Here is a 15856-nt window from a genome sequence, read left to right as displayed (position 1 = left end):
GCAGGCACACGTGACTGGACAGGGTGCTGGACATTTGACGGAACACTGGACGGAAATGGAGACAGGACAGGTGATGGGACTGAGGCTTGGTACTGAGACTGTACAGGTGACAAGACAGGGAACTGGGACTGGACTTGGTTAAAGACTGGGGACTGGACTGGAGACAGGACAGGTGACGGGACTGGGAATGGACAGGAGTTGAGACCGGACAGAGGGTTGAAATGGGGACTGGACAGGACTAACAGGGGACTGGACAGGACTTGGTGGAGAACAGGGACCAGGACATTTATGGGAACAGACACGAACACAGTGACAGGGACAGGAACAGAGACCAAGGCAGACACAGGCACAGGGACAAGGACGGAGACAGGAACTATGACAGGAACAGACAGGGGAACCAAAACAACTGGAGGGTGCCCAGGACTGGCAAAAGTCTGTGTGGCTGTTCGAGGTACCAGCCTGAGCACAGTTCTGGGGATTGGCCTAGAAGTCCGTGGGGCGGATTTACAGACATGAACTGAAGCGGCCGGGGCCACAGTCACAGGTGCAGAAGCGACCGGAGCCACAGTCACGGGTGCAGAAGCGGCCGGAGCCACAGTCACGGGTGCAGAAGCGCTGGGGGACGCCGCCTTCGCAGGAACGGACGAGGCGGGGGACGCTGCCTTCGCAGCAACAGACAAGGCGGGGGATGCCGCCATCGCTGGAGCAGGTGCGGCCGTGAAAGCCGCCTTCGCTGGAGCAGGTGCGGCCATGGAAGCCGCCTTTGCTGGAGCAGGTGCGGCCGTGGAAGCCGCCTTCATGGAGACAGGAGCGGCTGGGTTCTAAAAATGTCTCTACAGTCAGTTCAAGGGCCTTTTCTTTAATTAATTGTTCTGCCAACTGCAACGCCTCTCCTGAGAAGAGATCTAACAAAGATGACCTGGACAATATCAGGAGGAGCAGGACAGGTCAAAAATTGAAAATAAAGTCTGCATTGTAATAAAAATCCCTTACAGTTGGGACCTCCTTCGAATTCACCAGGTACTCCCATGACGGATTGCAAAATAGCTGGTTGATCACCCGCCCTTATGGCCAGTAAATCCTCTGCTGTTTTCATGGTTTTATCCGGTGATATGACTGTGTTAGCTGCGTCCTTTAGTTGATCAGTCATTCTGTCAGGGTAACGCGTAGGGCGGACTGACGGAGGCGGACACACATGCTACAACACAGTGATTTTATTAACGAAAAAACTAAACCAACACAAACGAACTTGAGGGCAAACACGATGACTGAATAAATGAAAGGACTTGAAACAACAACATGAAATGAGTAAACGAAAACAAAGAACAACTGACTAGGAATATAGAACACGACTAGGAATTGGAAAAACACAAAACAACACGACTTGCAATGGGAACCACATAAAACAAATGACCGATGAAAGGAAGTGACACAAGGGAACTTAAAGACATGAACAAACAAGACACACCTGAAACAGATAACGAGGGTTAAGGACAAGGAGGCGGAACAAAGGTGGGACAAGGGCGGAGACATGGACAATAACAGACAGGGCCATGTGCTGAGCACATGGCGGGGAAAACAAACAGGACTGGGCCAGGATGTAACACCAGAAACCATCTTGAGAATTTACAAGACTCATAGCACAATCAAACCTCACTACCATGAAGAAAAGTCTCCTGGCCCACAACCAAGTCAAAACCTGCAGAAAAATGATCCAAGCCCATGGTCCATTTTTAAAAATAAAGGTGTTACAAAGGGTTCTTTGAGCAGTGCCATAGACTACAATGGGTTCATAAAGAACCATGTTTGTTTAAGAGAAGTGTGCTTCTCCATCCCTCCATCTTAAGTTTCTTTACTCATTTAAACATATTGGCAAAAATGGTAATGGCATTACTCAAATAATTTTTTGTAACACCTTTAATTTTAAGAGTGAACTTCTTGGTGAATTTTTAGTTCTCATGATCAAAACAACTCCCTGATCAGTGATAAAATAAATCACCAACAAAAAAAGATCTAAGTCAACACCTTGCTTAGGACGTTCACACATAAACAGAGTCTGTGATATGCCTCTTGCTATCATTGTATATCTTGTATGCAAGATATGGCTTACTGACTCCCTTCGATCAATGCGCACTAACCTCAGAGCTGCTGAGAGGAGATGGCGAAAAACAAAAGACCCATCACACCTGACACAACTACAATCCCTGCTCTCAGCCTTCTCAACAAATGTCACCATTGCAAAAAAGAAATTCTACCAAGACAAAATCAACAACACTACTGACACCCGGAAGCTGTTTTCAACCTTCAAGTCTCTGCTGAACCCTCCACCTCCACCCCCTGCAACCAACCTCACCGCTGACGCATTTGCTGACTTCTTCACCAGCAAAGTTGCTGCAATCAGCAGCCGGTTTTCGGACCCTTCTACACAGCCTCCGAGTCCCCCTTCGAATCCTCCTAAACCTACTGCTTCCTTTCCTTCTTTCACTCCTCTCACAGAAGACGAGGTATCAAATCTTCTTAGAGGTGGCCGTCCTACATCCTGTCCACTGGATCCCATTCCTACCACCCTACTGCAAACCATAGCCCTGTCCATTGTGTCCACAGCCACTCATGTAATCAATTCTTCACTAACCTCTGGAACATTTCCAAACACCTTCAAGCAAGCTCAAGTAAGACCTCTACTCAAAAAACCTTCTCTTGCTCCTTCTATAGTAGAGAACTACCGACCAGTCTCTCTCCTCCCCTTCCTGTCTAAAATCATTGAAAGAGCTGTCTTTAAGCAGGCAACAAAATTCCTCTCCCAACATAACCTTCTTGACTCTAACCAATCCGGCTTTAAGAGCGGCCACTCGACGGAAACTGCACTTCTGTCAGTAATGGAAGCTCTTAAAGATGCCAAAGCAACAGGTCAGTCCTCAGTTCTCATTCTGCTCGACCTATCAGCAGCATTTGATACGGTCAACCACCACATCTTAATAAACAAACTCACTGACATGGGCTTCAAGAACAATGCACTCTCCTGGTTTGAGTCTTATCTCACTGGACGATCCTTCAGTGTGTCATGGCTTGGACAAACATCAGCGCGACACCACCTCACCACAGGTGTGCCCCAAGGCTCAGTGCTAGGACCCCTCCTCTTTGCCTTGTACACCAACTCTCTAGGCCCAATCATACATTCGCACGGCTTCTCCTATCACTGCTATGCAGATGACACACAGCTCTATTTATCCTTTCCTCCAGGAGACACTTCAGTGGCAACTCGAATCTCTGACTGTCTCTCTGACATATCTACATGGATGAAGGAACATCACCTCCAATTGAATTTATCCAAAACTGAACTACTGGTCATCCCAGCCAAGCAAGCTATTCTCCACAGCATCAAGCTAGAGTCCCTATCAGTGGCTCCCACCAAGGTTGTAAGAAACCTGGGTGTCATGGTTGATGACCAGCTGACCTTCGCAGATCACGTTACCGCTGTAGCTCGATCGTGCTGCTTCTCCCTATTCAATATAAGGAAGATTAGGCCATACCTAACTCAACATGCAACACAGCTCCTTGTTCAGACGTTAGTAATCTCCCGTCTAGACTATTGCAACGCCCTCCTGACAGGTCTTCTGGCCTGTGCTGTGAGACCGCTACAGATGATCCAGAATGCTGCAGCATGCCTGGTCTTCAACCAACCAAAAAGAGCACATGTCATGCCCCTACTAGTTGAGCTGCATTGGCTACCCTTAGCTGCTCGCATCAAATTTAAATCACTAATGATGGCCTTCAGAGTATTCACTGGTTCTGCTCCCATCTACCTCAATAGACTCTTAAAACCATACGTTAGCGCCCGCCCTCTCCGTTCCTCAAAGGAGCGCCAACTAACACGACCAACCCCCCGTACAGGTCAGTTGAGGCTATTCTCATCTCTGGTACCACGCTGGTGGGACGAGCTTTCAAGCACTATCAGAGCAACAGAATCCCTCTCTGCATTCAAGAAATCATTGAAAACCCAGCTCTTCCGAGAGTATCTTTTGCACTGAATGTCTTTCTTTAATGCACTTATTACTTCCTGGCATATTGCACTTAATGTAAGGTATTTTGTATAATTTGTGCTGTAGTTCGAATATTAGATCCTCTTTTGTAAGTCGCTTTGGATAAAAGTGTCTGCCAAATGCATAAATGTAAATGTATATATAGAACCTCAGATAAGCCTGGTCACCTTTTAGTTTTGTTTGTATTTTAATAATGATGAGATTCAGGAACTTGTCATTTATTTGTAGTTGAAACTCGCATACACTTTTTGCCTGATTGTTCTAGTGGCAGCACGGTGGCTTGGTGGTTAGCACGTTTGCCTCCCAGCACTGGGATCTTGGGTTCAAGTCCCATCTGGGTGGAGTTTCCATGTTCTCCCCGTGTCTGCGTGGGTTTCCTCCGGGGTCTCCGTTTTCCTCCCACAGTCCAAAAACATGGAGGGTAGGTGAATTGGCTTCTGTAATAACTGTCCTGGTTTGTGAGTTAATGAGTGTGAATGTGTGTGTGCCCAGATATGGATTGGCGCTCTGTCCGGGGTGAAATCCTAGTGCCCGATGCAGTCCTCCAGGTGGACGGTCGTTTCTGGTTGAGAATACGCTGTGCGCGTTTGGCTGCCACTTCTCGCCAGTGTGTGTGAATTGAGCGTTCTGAGCAGTGTAGATTGTAAAGCGTCCTTGGGTATCTAGAAAGGCGCTATATAAGTGTAACGATAACTAACTAACTAACTAGTGTTTTCATTTTACAACATAAATACATAAAGAAATTCTGTAAATCACTTATATTATGAGGTAAAGAATGGGGACTCAAATTTATAAGAATGGTTATAAATGACTGTATGAGTAATACATTCATTAATCTATTAGTTTATAAATAACTGTGTAAATGATTGTTCTCGATGCACAAAACATGTGATTAGTCAGTCTCATTTGTATATCACAACGTAAAATGTGTTTTAAGAAAGAATACACTAAATACAGTACCATTCAAAAGTTTGGACATCATCTCATTAGTGGAATAGGGCTGTTCACTGTATAGACCTGTGTACTACCCCTACCTCTGCACAACCTAAGATATGGTCTCAAACACATTAAGAAGGTGAGCAGTTCTAAAATTTAACCCTTGACGAGGCCACAGCTGTTCACTGAAAACTGTTCCAGGTGATGACCTCATGAAGCTGATTGAGAGAACACAGAGAGTGTGCAAAACTTGGCTACTTTGAAGAATCTAAAGTATAAAGCATATTCTCGTGTGTTTAACACTTTTTTGTTTACTACATAATTCCCTATGTGTTCCTTCATAGTTTTAATGTCTCACATGTTCATTTACAGTGTAGAAAATAATAAAAAAACAAAGAAAAATCATTGAATGAGAAGATGAGGAAACAGACCCTGAGTGGTCATGTCCAAACTTCGATGGGTACTTTAGTTCCATTGAACAATGTTAGATTTATGGAGATGTTTTAAATAGAATAGTGCAAGGCAGGGCAATATTTCAGTACATTAAAGAAATTGTATTAGAATATGTATAATAATATATAATATGTTAATATAATAACAAGAGGGTTGGTACTTGCCTTCTGCAAAAAAATCCTGAGGAATTGTAAATAGATGCCTCTCCAAAAACTTGATGGCAGATTTACTGACAAATAGATTTGAAAGAGTTGCTCATTTTGTTTGTATCTCTGTCAGCATACACAAGTTCTGGCAAGCCGTTAGTGTTCTGCCAAACTGTGAAAACAAACATTTTTATACTTAGCATCAGATGGATTTTCTTGTTTTCTGCACTTTCTGTTGATTTTCTGAAGTTCCACTGTTGCTCACTGTATTCCATCTGTCATAAACTGTGTATCAGCTCTTGGTCATTTTCTTATGAACTGCATGGACAAAGTATTTGGACTCCAGGTTAATAGGCAGTTTGTACTCCTTTCTTGCAGCAACAGGTGAGTCCTTACACCTCCAGCCCACACTTGGCATTGACTGTATTGACCTTAAAATCAGGTGCACCTCCAAACTTTTTATAATTATATTATGGGGAAGAATTACAAAAGCATCACAGAAATCTAATAAGACAAGACAAAATCTTGCAGACTGGTGTTTAAAATCATCAACCCAATTTGGAAAACAGAAGATATATCATTCACTGAATATAGACATTCTTCTTTGTGAACAATATACTTATATCCACTAGCCATGGAAGAATCCTGGAAAGATTACACTTCAAAAGCACTTTATAAATTGATAATCAAGAAATGTCTCTCCATGTTGCAAGATCATTAGGGACATTGTCCTTTTTGAGGAGTTCTATAAAATAATTCACCCTTGTATGAATCAGGCACTTATCTATTTAAAAAAAACAGATAATAGTGTTTCTAGACATTGACTGGATTGTTTGGTCTCATTAGTCACATTATTTCAACTGGCTTTGTTATTTATTAGACCAGCCAAGAGTTAGTAGTGATGGGGACATATTCAGGCTCATGCAAATGGACTGATTCTGACAATAGAGGGAGAGGAAGAGGATCGTTAATGGAAAATGTGCTTTGACATTTCTCCACATATAAAACTGTACTTGTTGAACATTTTCACAGCATGCTGGAAAGGCAAGAATTTCACTTAGGCTTACCTGAATGTCTTTTGTTCTCTTATGTTGCCACATTGTGTTCATGGCCTGAGTGAGGTCTTCACAGTGTCTCTAATGAAGCATAACAGGTTGGCACATAGAGTATTTCAAACAGAAATGGGGACACCAACTTTGTAAAAAACACAATATACTTTTTAAATGTAATTAAATAAAGAAATAACACCTGCTCTCCAAACCATACAGAGCATTTAAAGTAAGAGATGTCTGAAGAAAGCCAATAGCACCTCCTCTGACCCCACACACCCCAGCCACTACCTGGCTATCCTACCATCTGATCTATAACAGCCACATTCAAGAAGAGTTTTTATGAATTGTTAATACTGTCACACCAGCAATACCATACAGAACATGCTGACACACATTAAAGCAAATCTAGGTAGTATTTTTACCTTAAAATTATATCTTCAAAACATTGTGATGCTCCACTGGCCTGTACAATGGAGAACAGAGACTCTGTCATTGCTACTCTGAAAGAAGGCCAATAGTCGCTCAGCAGTGGCTATAGAGATGGGATCCCTTGGTTGATATTAGCAGCAGCTACCAGCAGTGATATCAGGTTGCTAGTCACAATGATGAAAACATACTTTTTCAGTTGACATCCCATTAACTAGAAGCAGTGAAAACAGGCTGGAAGCCTCCAGGCAGTAGTGATAACAGACTCCCTCAATTGACTTCAGCAGCAATCATAGCAGGCTGCTAGCCAGTAACAGTAGTAACAGCAGTGATAACAGTGGTTATCACAGTGGTTTGCACCAAAATGAAATTTCTAGATTAAACAAAATAACAATTGGGAAAGAGGGAATAAATGTTCATTCATTCATTGTCTGTAAGTGCTTATGTAATTCAGGGTAGCGGTCAGAGCCTATCCGGAATCACTGGGAGCAAGGCAGGAACACACCCTGGAGGGGCATCGATCCTTCACAGGCTGACACACACTCACACCTATGGACAATTTTGAGTCGTTAATCTATCTAACAACATGTATTTTTGGATCATGGTAGGAAATGGGAGAACACATAGGAAACCCATGCGGACATGGGGAGTACACACCTCAAAGACCCGGAGAGGAACTCAAACTTACAACCCCAGAACCCTGGAGCTGTGTAACAACAATCCTACTTGTTGTGCTACCGTGCCACTGGGAATAAACATGTTGACAATAAATAACACATAAATGCATTCTGGTTCTTCTTCATAGAACTGTCTTTTCTACCATAAATTCTATCATAGACATGCTAGAAGGTAGAATAAAACACTTATAATAAAATCACAAAGTAAACTTTTTAGCCTGACATGCTTTTTTCAGTATTTTTTTCACATTTCATGTCTAGCTTTTCTTTACAGTAAAAAAAATATAGTAATATAATTATAAGCCTGCAAGTCCATGGATCTCTAGAGAAAAATTACATTCCAATCATGTGAAGCTTCAAAACCTTTTTATAAAGGCTATGTCTATTAATATTTCATGGGGAAAGAAGGAAAAGTTTTTCTGTCAACTGTTGTTTTTGATGTCTCTTAGTATAAGCAGTGCAGTTTTACTGAAGTGATCCAGGCATAATGAGGTCACACACACACACACATACTCAGACCCACACAGAGTATACACAATGGACTGACCCCGTAAGTGTCCAAGTCTTTGGAATGACCTGTCTGTTCACTGCTAGGAGTGTGTGGAGAGTGTACAGTCAGCCAGAAAATAATGTCAATGCATCACCTCAACCGTTGTTTTGTCTCATCTTTAAAGATTGTTTAGCAAAAACCATCATGCTCATGTCCTTTTCTGAAAATATAGAAGACAACAAAAACAGACATTAGAATAGAGCAAAATAGACTTTGTTTTGGCTAATTTTTGTGCAAGATTAATGAGTTTAGCTGCTTTATGTTGAATGCACCCTGGAGACACATGCATTCAATTACACATGACCTTAAGGTCAACAGACCTGTTGCCAAGCAAAGGCTAGAGGGGTATAGAGGGATAGTATCCCCCACTTCCCACAGTGTTTAGCTGTAGAACAGTCGAGCTATGTTCTCTAGAGTGATAGAGTACTATTGGGAAGAGTAGCACTAGTGTTTTTGATCCAGAAATAAACATCCAATATCAAAAAATGATCCCACTAATGTATTAGTGGCTAAATACCATTAAATCACAGCGGCCCCTTAATCTAGTGTAAATCCTTACAAGTGTAACACAAATTCCCTAGTAATACCCTTCAGTTCAAGAGAAAACGTGGATAAGCACATGTCCATTAATTGGAATTCAAATGTATATATATTTGTGATTTGATATATATATATATATATATTTTTGGACCAAGTTATTGCTCCAGTTAGAAGTGTTGGCTTGGCCAGCTTTGCATTTCATGTTATGAATGCAGTCATGCACCGTTTAACATCCCCCAAATGTTGGTTTTCATTAATGTTCATGGTTTTAAAAAATCCAATGGTGTAGGGGCTACTGGGAACATTCTGTTCTAATTCATACAGGGACATGTAGTCAGTCATGTGGGAATTTGGGGCCTTTAAGGGACTGCTGAAAGTGAAGAGTATCAGGCATGCACATTAGTTAAAAAGATTGAGAGTTCTTTTTTTGGTGTGTTTGGCTTCTCCAAATAAACTTTCCCTCCTCGCAAATTTTGTTATAAAGCCTCATTTTACCTCAGAGACTTTCCTCAAAACTGCTTCAAAGCGAAACATGTGTATTAATTGCCTGATGTAGTGTCCCTAATTAGCCCCCAAAGAGGGCAGTTGAGTTTGGTAGGTACGTTTGTTAGAGCTGCTACGCTATTATGGAGTGATTAAGCCCCTAAAAGCTGTTGTTTTCTCTCAGGTGTTATCAAGTTCATCTGTGTAAACATAAGTGTTGGAAGGCAAGTATGAAAATAGTGCCACGTGAAGTTAATGGATTGCCATATTTAGACAGCTTCAAACATGAAATGTAGGACAACGAGAGTGTGTATCTGAGTGCTTAAATATACATGTTATTGATTCCAAAGGAAAATGCAGAGAAATGTGTACATAAATGTTGTAACAAATATTACTAACCAAGGTACGTTAAAGACTTTCAGTGGTATAAGAATGATTATACTTATTAGTAATATTGGATAATTTGGAACATTTTCTAAATTAATAAATGTTCTCTTTTTTTTTGTTCTCTTTATCTGTATTTAAGGCTGAAATAGATTAATTTTTGGGCCAAATTTATAGGGAAAAATATGAAATTTTAAAAGGTTAAAAAACTCTCAAACAAGTCTGCATAGTGAATGTTTAAACAATTTAGTGCTATAATGTAAACTAATACAAATGTATATTATTTTGTTTTTGCTATTTGATAATAACTTGATATTGTCTTAATTTTTTTCTCTTCCTCTTATTTGTCTCTCTCTTTCTATCATCAATACTTCATTATTGTGTCTTCTTTTATATTGCCCTTCCATAAACTTTTGGTTGGGGTGGCCACATTTCTGTTTTTTTTGTTTGTTTGTTTGTTTGTTTGTTTATTGTCTGGTTCTATTTTGATCTTCCTTTTTCTATACATCTCTCCGTATTTCTCTTGCTCTCTCACTGTCTCTTATTCTTTTTGCCTTTACATCTTCATTGCTTTCTGTCTGTGTCTCTCTCTTTTATCTCTATTTGTACACACATCCGTCTCTCCAATCTGTCTCTCTTTCTCAGTCACAGAGTGCTGCATACGGACTTGTACTCACACTTAAGAGGTATGTGAGAGGGTGTGTTTGTGTATGTTGTCAAAATGACGACCAAAGGCTTAACATCCAGCCGGAGCCACCACCATGCTCTAGCTCACTGCGAACCTTCCTATGACTCCATCACCCTGCGGCCAGAACGACAGCCTTTCCTCCTTGATGCCCATCCCAGTGATGGCCACCCTACTAACCATTCATATTCAGGTTGTCCAGCTGAGCCTCCAGCAATTAGTACATTCCCCCGGCGCCGCTATGGCTCACACCACCAGCTGAAAAATGAATGCATGGCAATGGTGCCCTACACGGGATCACATTCATCCTGTGGCCCCCCGGCCCTCTCTGCTGCCCTGGTACAGCAGTTTGAGCATCGGCATCCCCCAAGACCTGATGGCTACCACACACTTCAGTACAAACGAACTGCTGCCCTAGAGCACCAGCGAAGTGAAAGTCCTGGACGAATCCGCCACCTCGTACACTCAGTCCAGAAACTCTTTACCAAGTCCCATTCCCTGGAGGGTCCCAGTCAGCAAAGCTTAAATGGTAGTGACCCTGTTGAACCCATACCCACCACCTCCATCTCTCACCCTAACGTGTCCACTCTTCACCGGCCACACAGCCAGCCCAAGCGTTCCAAGAGCAAAGAGAGGAGCAGGTCAGAGCCCAAACCTCGCTCACACTCCCCTGCATCTGGATACTGGAGCTCAGATGGCACCCTGGACCGAGACCTTTTCCTCTATCGCCACCACCACCAGCAGCCCTCAGGGGTCATGACCATGGGCAGGCACCCAGACAAGTCGCAGTCACACTATTTACTAGAGCATGCCTTCAACACGCTTGGAGGAGGCAGATTGTCACTGAAGACTTCAAGAAGCAATAACGATGTAGGCAAGTGTGCTGCCTGCTCTGTTCCACCATGTAGTGCCCTGGTGCCACTGCCCAGCCCAGGCTCAGCAGAGCAGGCAGGGACACTCGTAAAGAAAACCTCTTGGTCCGGCACACTGACAGTCAGCAGGGCAAGGGAAGTCTACGAAAAGGGGGCAGTCAACCTTGATAAAGCGCTAGTCAAAGCACAGAGCTGCCAGCAGGGACGCACCTGCCAGTTCTTACAGGTAGGACCCAGAGATGTCATGTGTTTGCAGTGTCTTCATCATCATCATCATCTTTATCACCCATATTTTCAGAAACATGTTTGTGGAGCATGAACATTTTGGAATTGTTTTTAAGTTGTTACATGCAACTTTAATGTTTTTGAGACAAACATTATAATATCATCACTGTCCAAGGAAAATGCAGCATGTACCTCCTGAATCAGATTCCTGAATCTGAATCAGAAGTGAGATATCCCACTATGGGATACACTCTCTAAGTATCTGAGCCAAGTTTTCTGACAGTATGCCATCTGACAGATCAAACCATGATTGTGATTCGGGGGGGGCTCCCACCCTCTCCAGGTACAAGTCATGTGACAGTCATTCTTGAACATGTTCTTCACCCCTCTAAAATGCAAGGATAGGAGATAATTTCTGATTTAAGGGGCTATATGAGTAAACTTTTTTATTTTTGGGAGATATTGCCAACTCAATTGTATGATATCCAAATGGGAAAGTCCAACACAATGGGGTGGGGGGTTGTCTTGTGCCCAGTGAAAGACCATAAGCCCAATATATTGTACCATGTGCCTGGACCACGGAGATGTCCCAAGAAGAGATCAGAGACATATTTTTCTCATAAAACATCAAATGAAAGAATATCTACCCATGGTGGGTTTGCTGAAGCCCATGTGACATGCCAAAATCATAGCCTGATGGCTGAAAAGGCCCTACCTCTGTTCAGTGAGATTTGTAAAAAGCACTGCAAATAAAGTTGCACACACATCACTTGACAGTGTGAATGAGGCTTCCCTTAAACATTCCTTAAAGTTAAGTGTGTTGCAGAAAAAAGCCTTAAGTGGTACCAAAGTCTAAGGGAAAACTTCATGACACCTTAAATGTTCCCTTAATTACTAAATGTCCCTTAAGTAAGTCATTAAAAGCAGTGTTTCATAAAATTCCTTAACTGTCATTTTCCTTAGAATTATTTAAGGGACACAAAACCTCACCTTAGCACTCAGAAGATGGAGATCACTGCTGCATTTTTTGAGGTTTTTGAAGATGATTGTGTACCTAGGAGAGTTTTTCGAGACAGAGTGATAACAGTTATTAGGAGAGTACAGATTTAATAATAATAATAATAATAATAATAATAATAGTTAACACTTTAAATTACACTCTGCTAATTACTGGGTAAGTACAGAGTATGTACCTGTTAAGTAAGCCGTAAGATAAAATAAGTACTAAATATGTAAAGGGAATGATACTAGAAATATCTGGTTATTACTGGGTATCTTACACCATTAATTCGTTTAATAATTTCCTCATTAGTCAGCTATATATATATATATATATATCAGCTAAACAATGAAAAATATCTCCTAAGTATGTGATGATGCCTATAATGAAAGTAGCTGACCATGTCTTCCTCTGTAGGTGCACTCTAAATAATTTTAACGGATCTACAATTACATTCATAACTACAGTGAATTTAGAATAGTAGCTGCATTTCTTATTTATAAAAAATTACAGTAATAGTCACTTGCATAAAAATGAATTCAAAACATAGTTACATGCCTTATTTGTAAAGTGTTTGTAAGATATACCAAGTAATAACCACATATTTCTAGCATCATACCTTTTTCTTACTCTGTACTTAAATTTTTTTACACCTTACTCAACAGGTACATACTGTGTACTTACCCAGTAATTAGTGGGCTGTAATTTAAAGTGTTACCTAATAATAAATAGAGGGGAAACTTCATGAACGAACTCTGAATTTGGCTTGTCACATATTGCTAACATCTTTGCGTTATTCTTTATGTTGGTCCAACACAATATTTTAAGTATGGACAAGTAGATTTTTGCCATTCATTCACCAAAAATTGTGTTGGATCAACATAAATCTGTCCGCAGACAAATGCAAATTGTTGCCTTCATTTTTTTTTTTTTAAACCTGGAGCTTTATTTTTTAGAGTCAGAGCATAGCATTGCACTGCATTTTCAACATGGCATTTCATTGATAACAAAGCTAAATTGCTAGCTTTTGCTTACCGACCTTCAACACAGCCTCAAAACGTGTGGCGTTAATTGTACCACAAATCCGTACACCCGGGTGTGTCATAGAAATTTTTGTAACACATACAACAGTCTATAGCCACTTTTACATATGAAACTCCAGAGAAATGCCTGGTCCGGAGATGTCCTGGAGTGGTCCTTTCACACATGCCTCGCACAGCGAGAGGTATTCTGTGTCAGATACTCTCACAGAGCAAAACGTGCCATGTGTGTGGAACGGTACCTGTGTAATATGTGCACCAACTCAGACTTTTCCCAGAGTCTCTAGGGGGTAGTGATATAAAGTCATCGTAAGGTCCGCAACAATGTTCACACATACAGCTTCCCCAGGTAAAATCTGGAACATTTCTGAGTTACCGTGCATGTGTGAAATGGGCTTATGACAGACTTAAGCTGGTCAGGGAGCACTAGCTAACAAGCGAATTAGTTTCTGCCTCCTGAACTTCCACACAAAACTGGCAGAGTTGATTGTATCAGAAAAGCAAAACTAAAAATGTATTGTTGTAATGGATATAACACATTGTTTATATGTATTTTGTAATTTGTAAATTTGTAATTGTAAACAATTAATAAGGTTTGTGTCAGGAGAAGTTCTCCAAACTATTAAATTAAGTTGCCAGAAAATTATTTTTGGGTTAGTCATGATACTGTGTTGAAATATCACTTATAATTTTTGACAAAGTCATACAACTTGATTTTTTTTATCTTACAACAGTACACATATATAAGTACTCGGGAAAGCCATCTGAATTTCATCTTAGAGTGCATTACTCTTTAAAAGACAGGATTTTTATTATTATTTCTGGGACAATAGGACCTTTTGTTTTTATCGTCGTCTCGTTTTTTCCCCAGTTTTTATATTTATTTATATATTTTTTACCTTTCAGAGACAAGGATAGTTTGTAGACAGAGAGTAAAGAAAAAAAAATCAAAGCACTCTGAAAAAAGTAGATAAAAGGGTTAGCATGCCAAAAATATCAGCATTGCTGTTTGAACTCTCTCTAAGAATAGGACAGTAGTGAGGAACAATGGGTAAATGTTGTGGTGTGCAAACAGTGTTTGCTACATGCCAAAAAAGAAATATCCACGATGCACTGCGTTTATTTGTTTTGATGATTCCCACTGGGCTGATCATGAAGTTTAGATTTTTTAAATGATGAAGTTTTCAAAAATAACAAGCCAACCAATATAAAATAACTCTTTATTCACAGCAAAATCCTAACTTCTCGCTCTCTGCTTCCTATAAGAATACACTATATACTGATCCAGATTTTCAAATGTAGGGAATAGTTAATGGGACACAGATTTAGTAAGTGTTAGCTAAGGTTGCTAGGACAATGTCAGTAAGGGCTTTATAAGGGGTGATGGTATCTCTGAAAATACAAATGTTACAGTAAAGAAAACAAGAAAACCTGAAAAGACAAAACAGCTAAAAAAAAACAACAAAATCTTAAAATATCACTGGTTCAATAATCACTGGTTTGAGCCCTGCCTGCTTTGTGTACCACTAAGAAACACTCAAACATATTCATGTCTTTACAAGGTTTAGTTTATTTTTACAATGTTTCTGGAGAGCGCTTTTTATAGGAGGCGCTCAGTCAGAACCAGGAGACGTTAGCCAATAGCATTCGACATGCCTAACGAGTCTTCTGATTGGTCAGAAGAGATCGCTGATCTGTGAACAGTGCCTACCTCAGGCTCTACAGATGCACAAATTAGTTTTGCACCACATTGACTGATATATTTGGTGCAAAAGTGAGAGAGCATGGAAGTTCTCATATATGAGTGAAAAAGACAGAATTTGAGACTCGTAGCCACAAATTCCAGCAGGTGTATTCATTGAATTATATTTGTGCAAGACAAATATCCCCTTAAAAAAACTCAAATAAAATACAAAAAAAGTGTGTAACTTTTACAAGTGTGTAAAGTTTTGTTCTTGCGTGTGTAGAATTGGATTTGTGCACCTGCGGTGAAGAATTTGTAAAGGTATAACTGTTAAGTTGTATTTGTGGCAGAGGAAAAAAAGGTTTGCAACTCCTGAAGAGATTTTCTCTGTGACTTCAAATTTATTGATACACATGTGAGATTATTTTCTACAACTACAAATTTGCTCAGGGGGTTTGCACCTAATATACCGCCATAGCTAGGTTGCATATCAACCTTGATGTTGATATGTTGAGTATATTGATTATTTCCCATGTAGTAGACAGGTGTGTGTGTGTATTAAACATACCATGTTTTCACAGATATGCAGGTGTGTACATGAAATATGTCTACAATGTATGATGGAGTGCCATTTTTGATGAATTTTTCAGTGAGGCATGATAG

At 40.6% G+C, this 15856-nt stretch overlaps 1 protein-coding gene across 3 annotated transcripts in view; it reads left to right on the top strand.

Annotated features, from left to right (window-relative positions):
• dlgap1b (discs, large (Drosophila) homolog-associated protein 1b) overlaps nt 1–15856 on the top strand; it is a 160637-nt gene that overhangs the window by 70219 nt on the left and 74562 nt on the right. For all 3 annotated transcript variants that reach the window (XM_066683278.1, XM_066683280.1, XM_066683279.1), the window contains exon 3: nt 10333–11470. In XM_066683278.1, the coding sequence (XP_066539375.1) occupies nt 10409–11470 (1062 nt within the window). In that variant the 5' untranslated portion in view covers nt 10333–10408. The remainder of the gene's footprint in view (nt 1–10332; nt 11471–15856) is intronic.

The sequence above is a fragment of the Hoplias malabaricus genome, chromosome 10 (genome assembly GCF_029633855.1).
Source record: "Hoplias malabaricus isolate fHopMal1 chromosome 10, fHopMal1.hap1, whole genome shotgun sequence".
Lineage (NCBI taxonomy): Eukaryota > Metazoa > Chordata > Actinopteri > Characiformes > Erythrinidae > Hoplias > Hoplias malabaricus.
The sequence above is the reverse complement of the archived record's forward strand: the minus strand, read 5'-3'. Positions and strand labels throughout refer to the sequence as shown.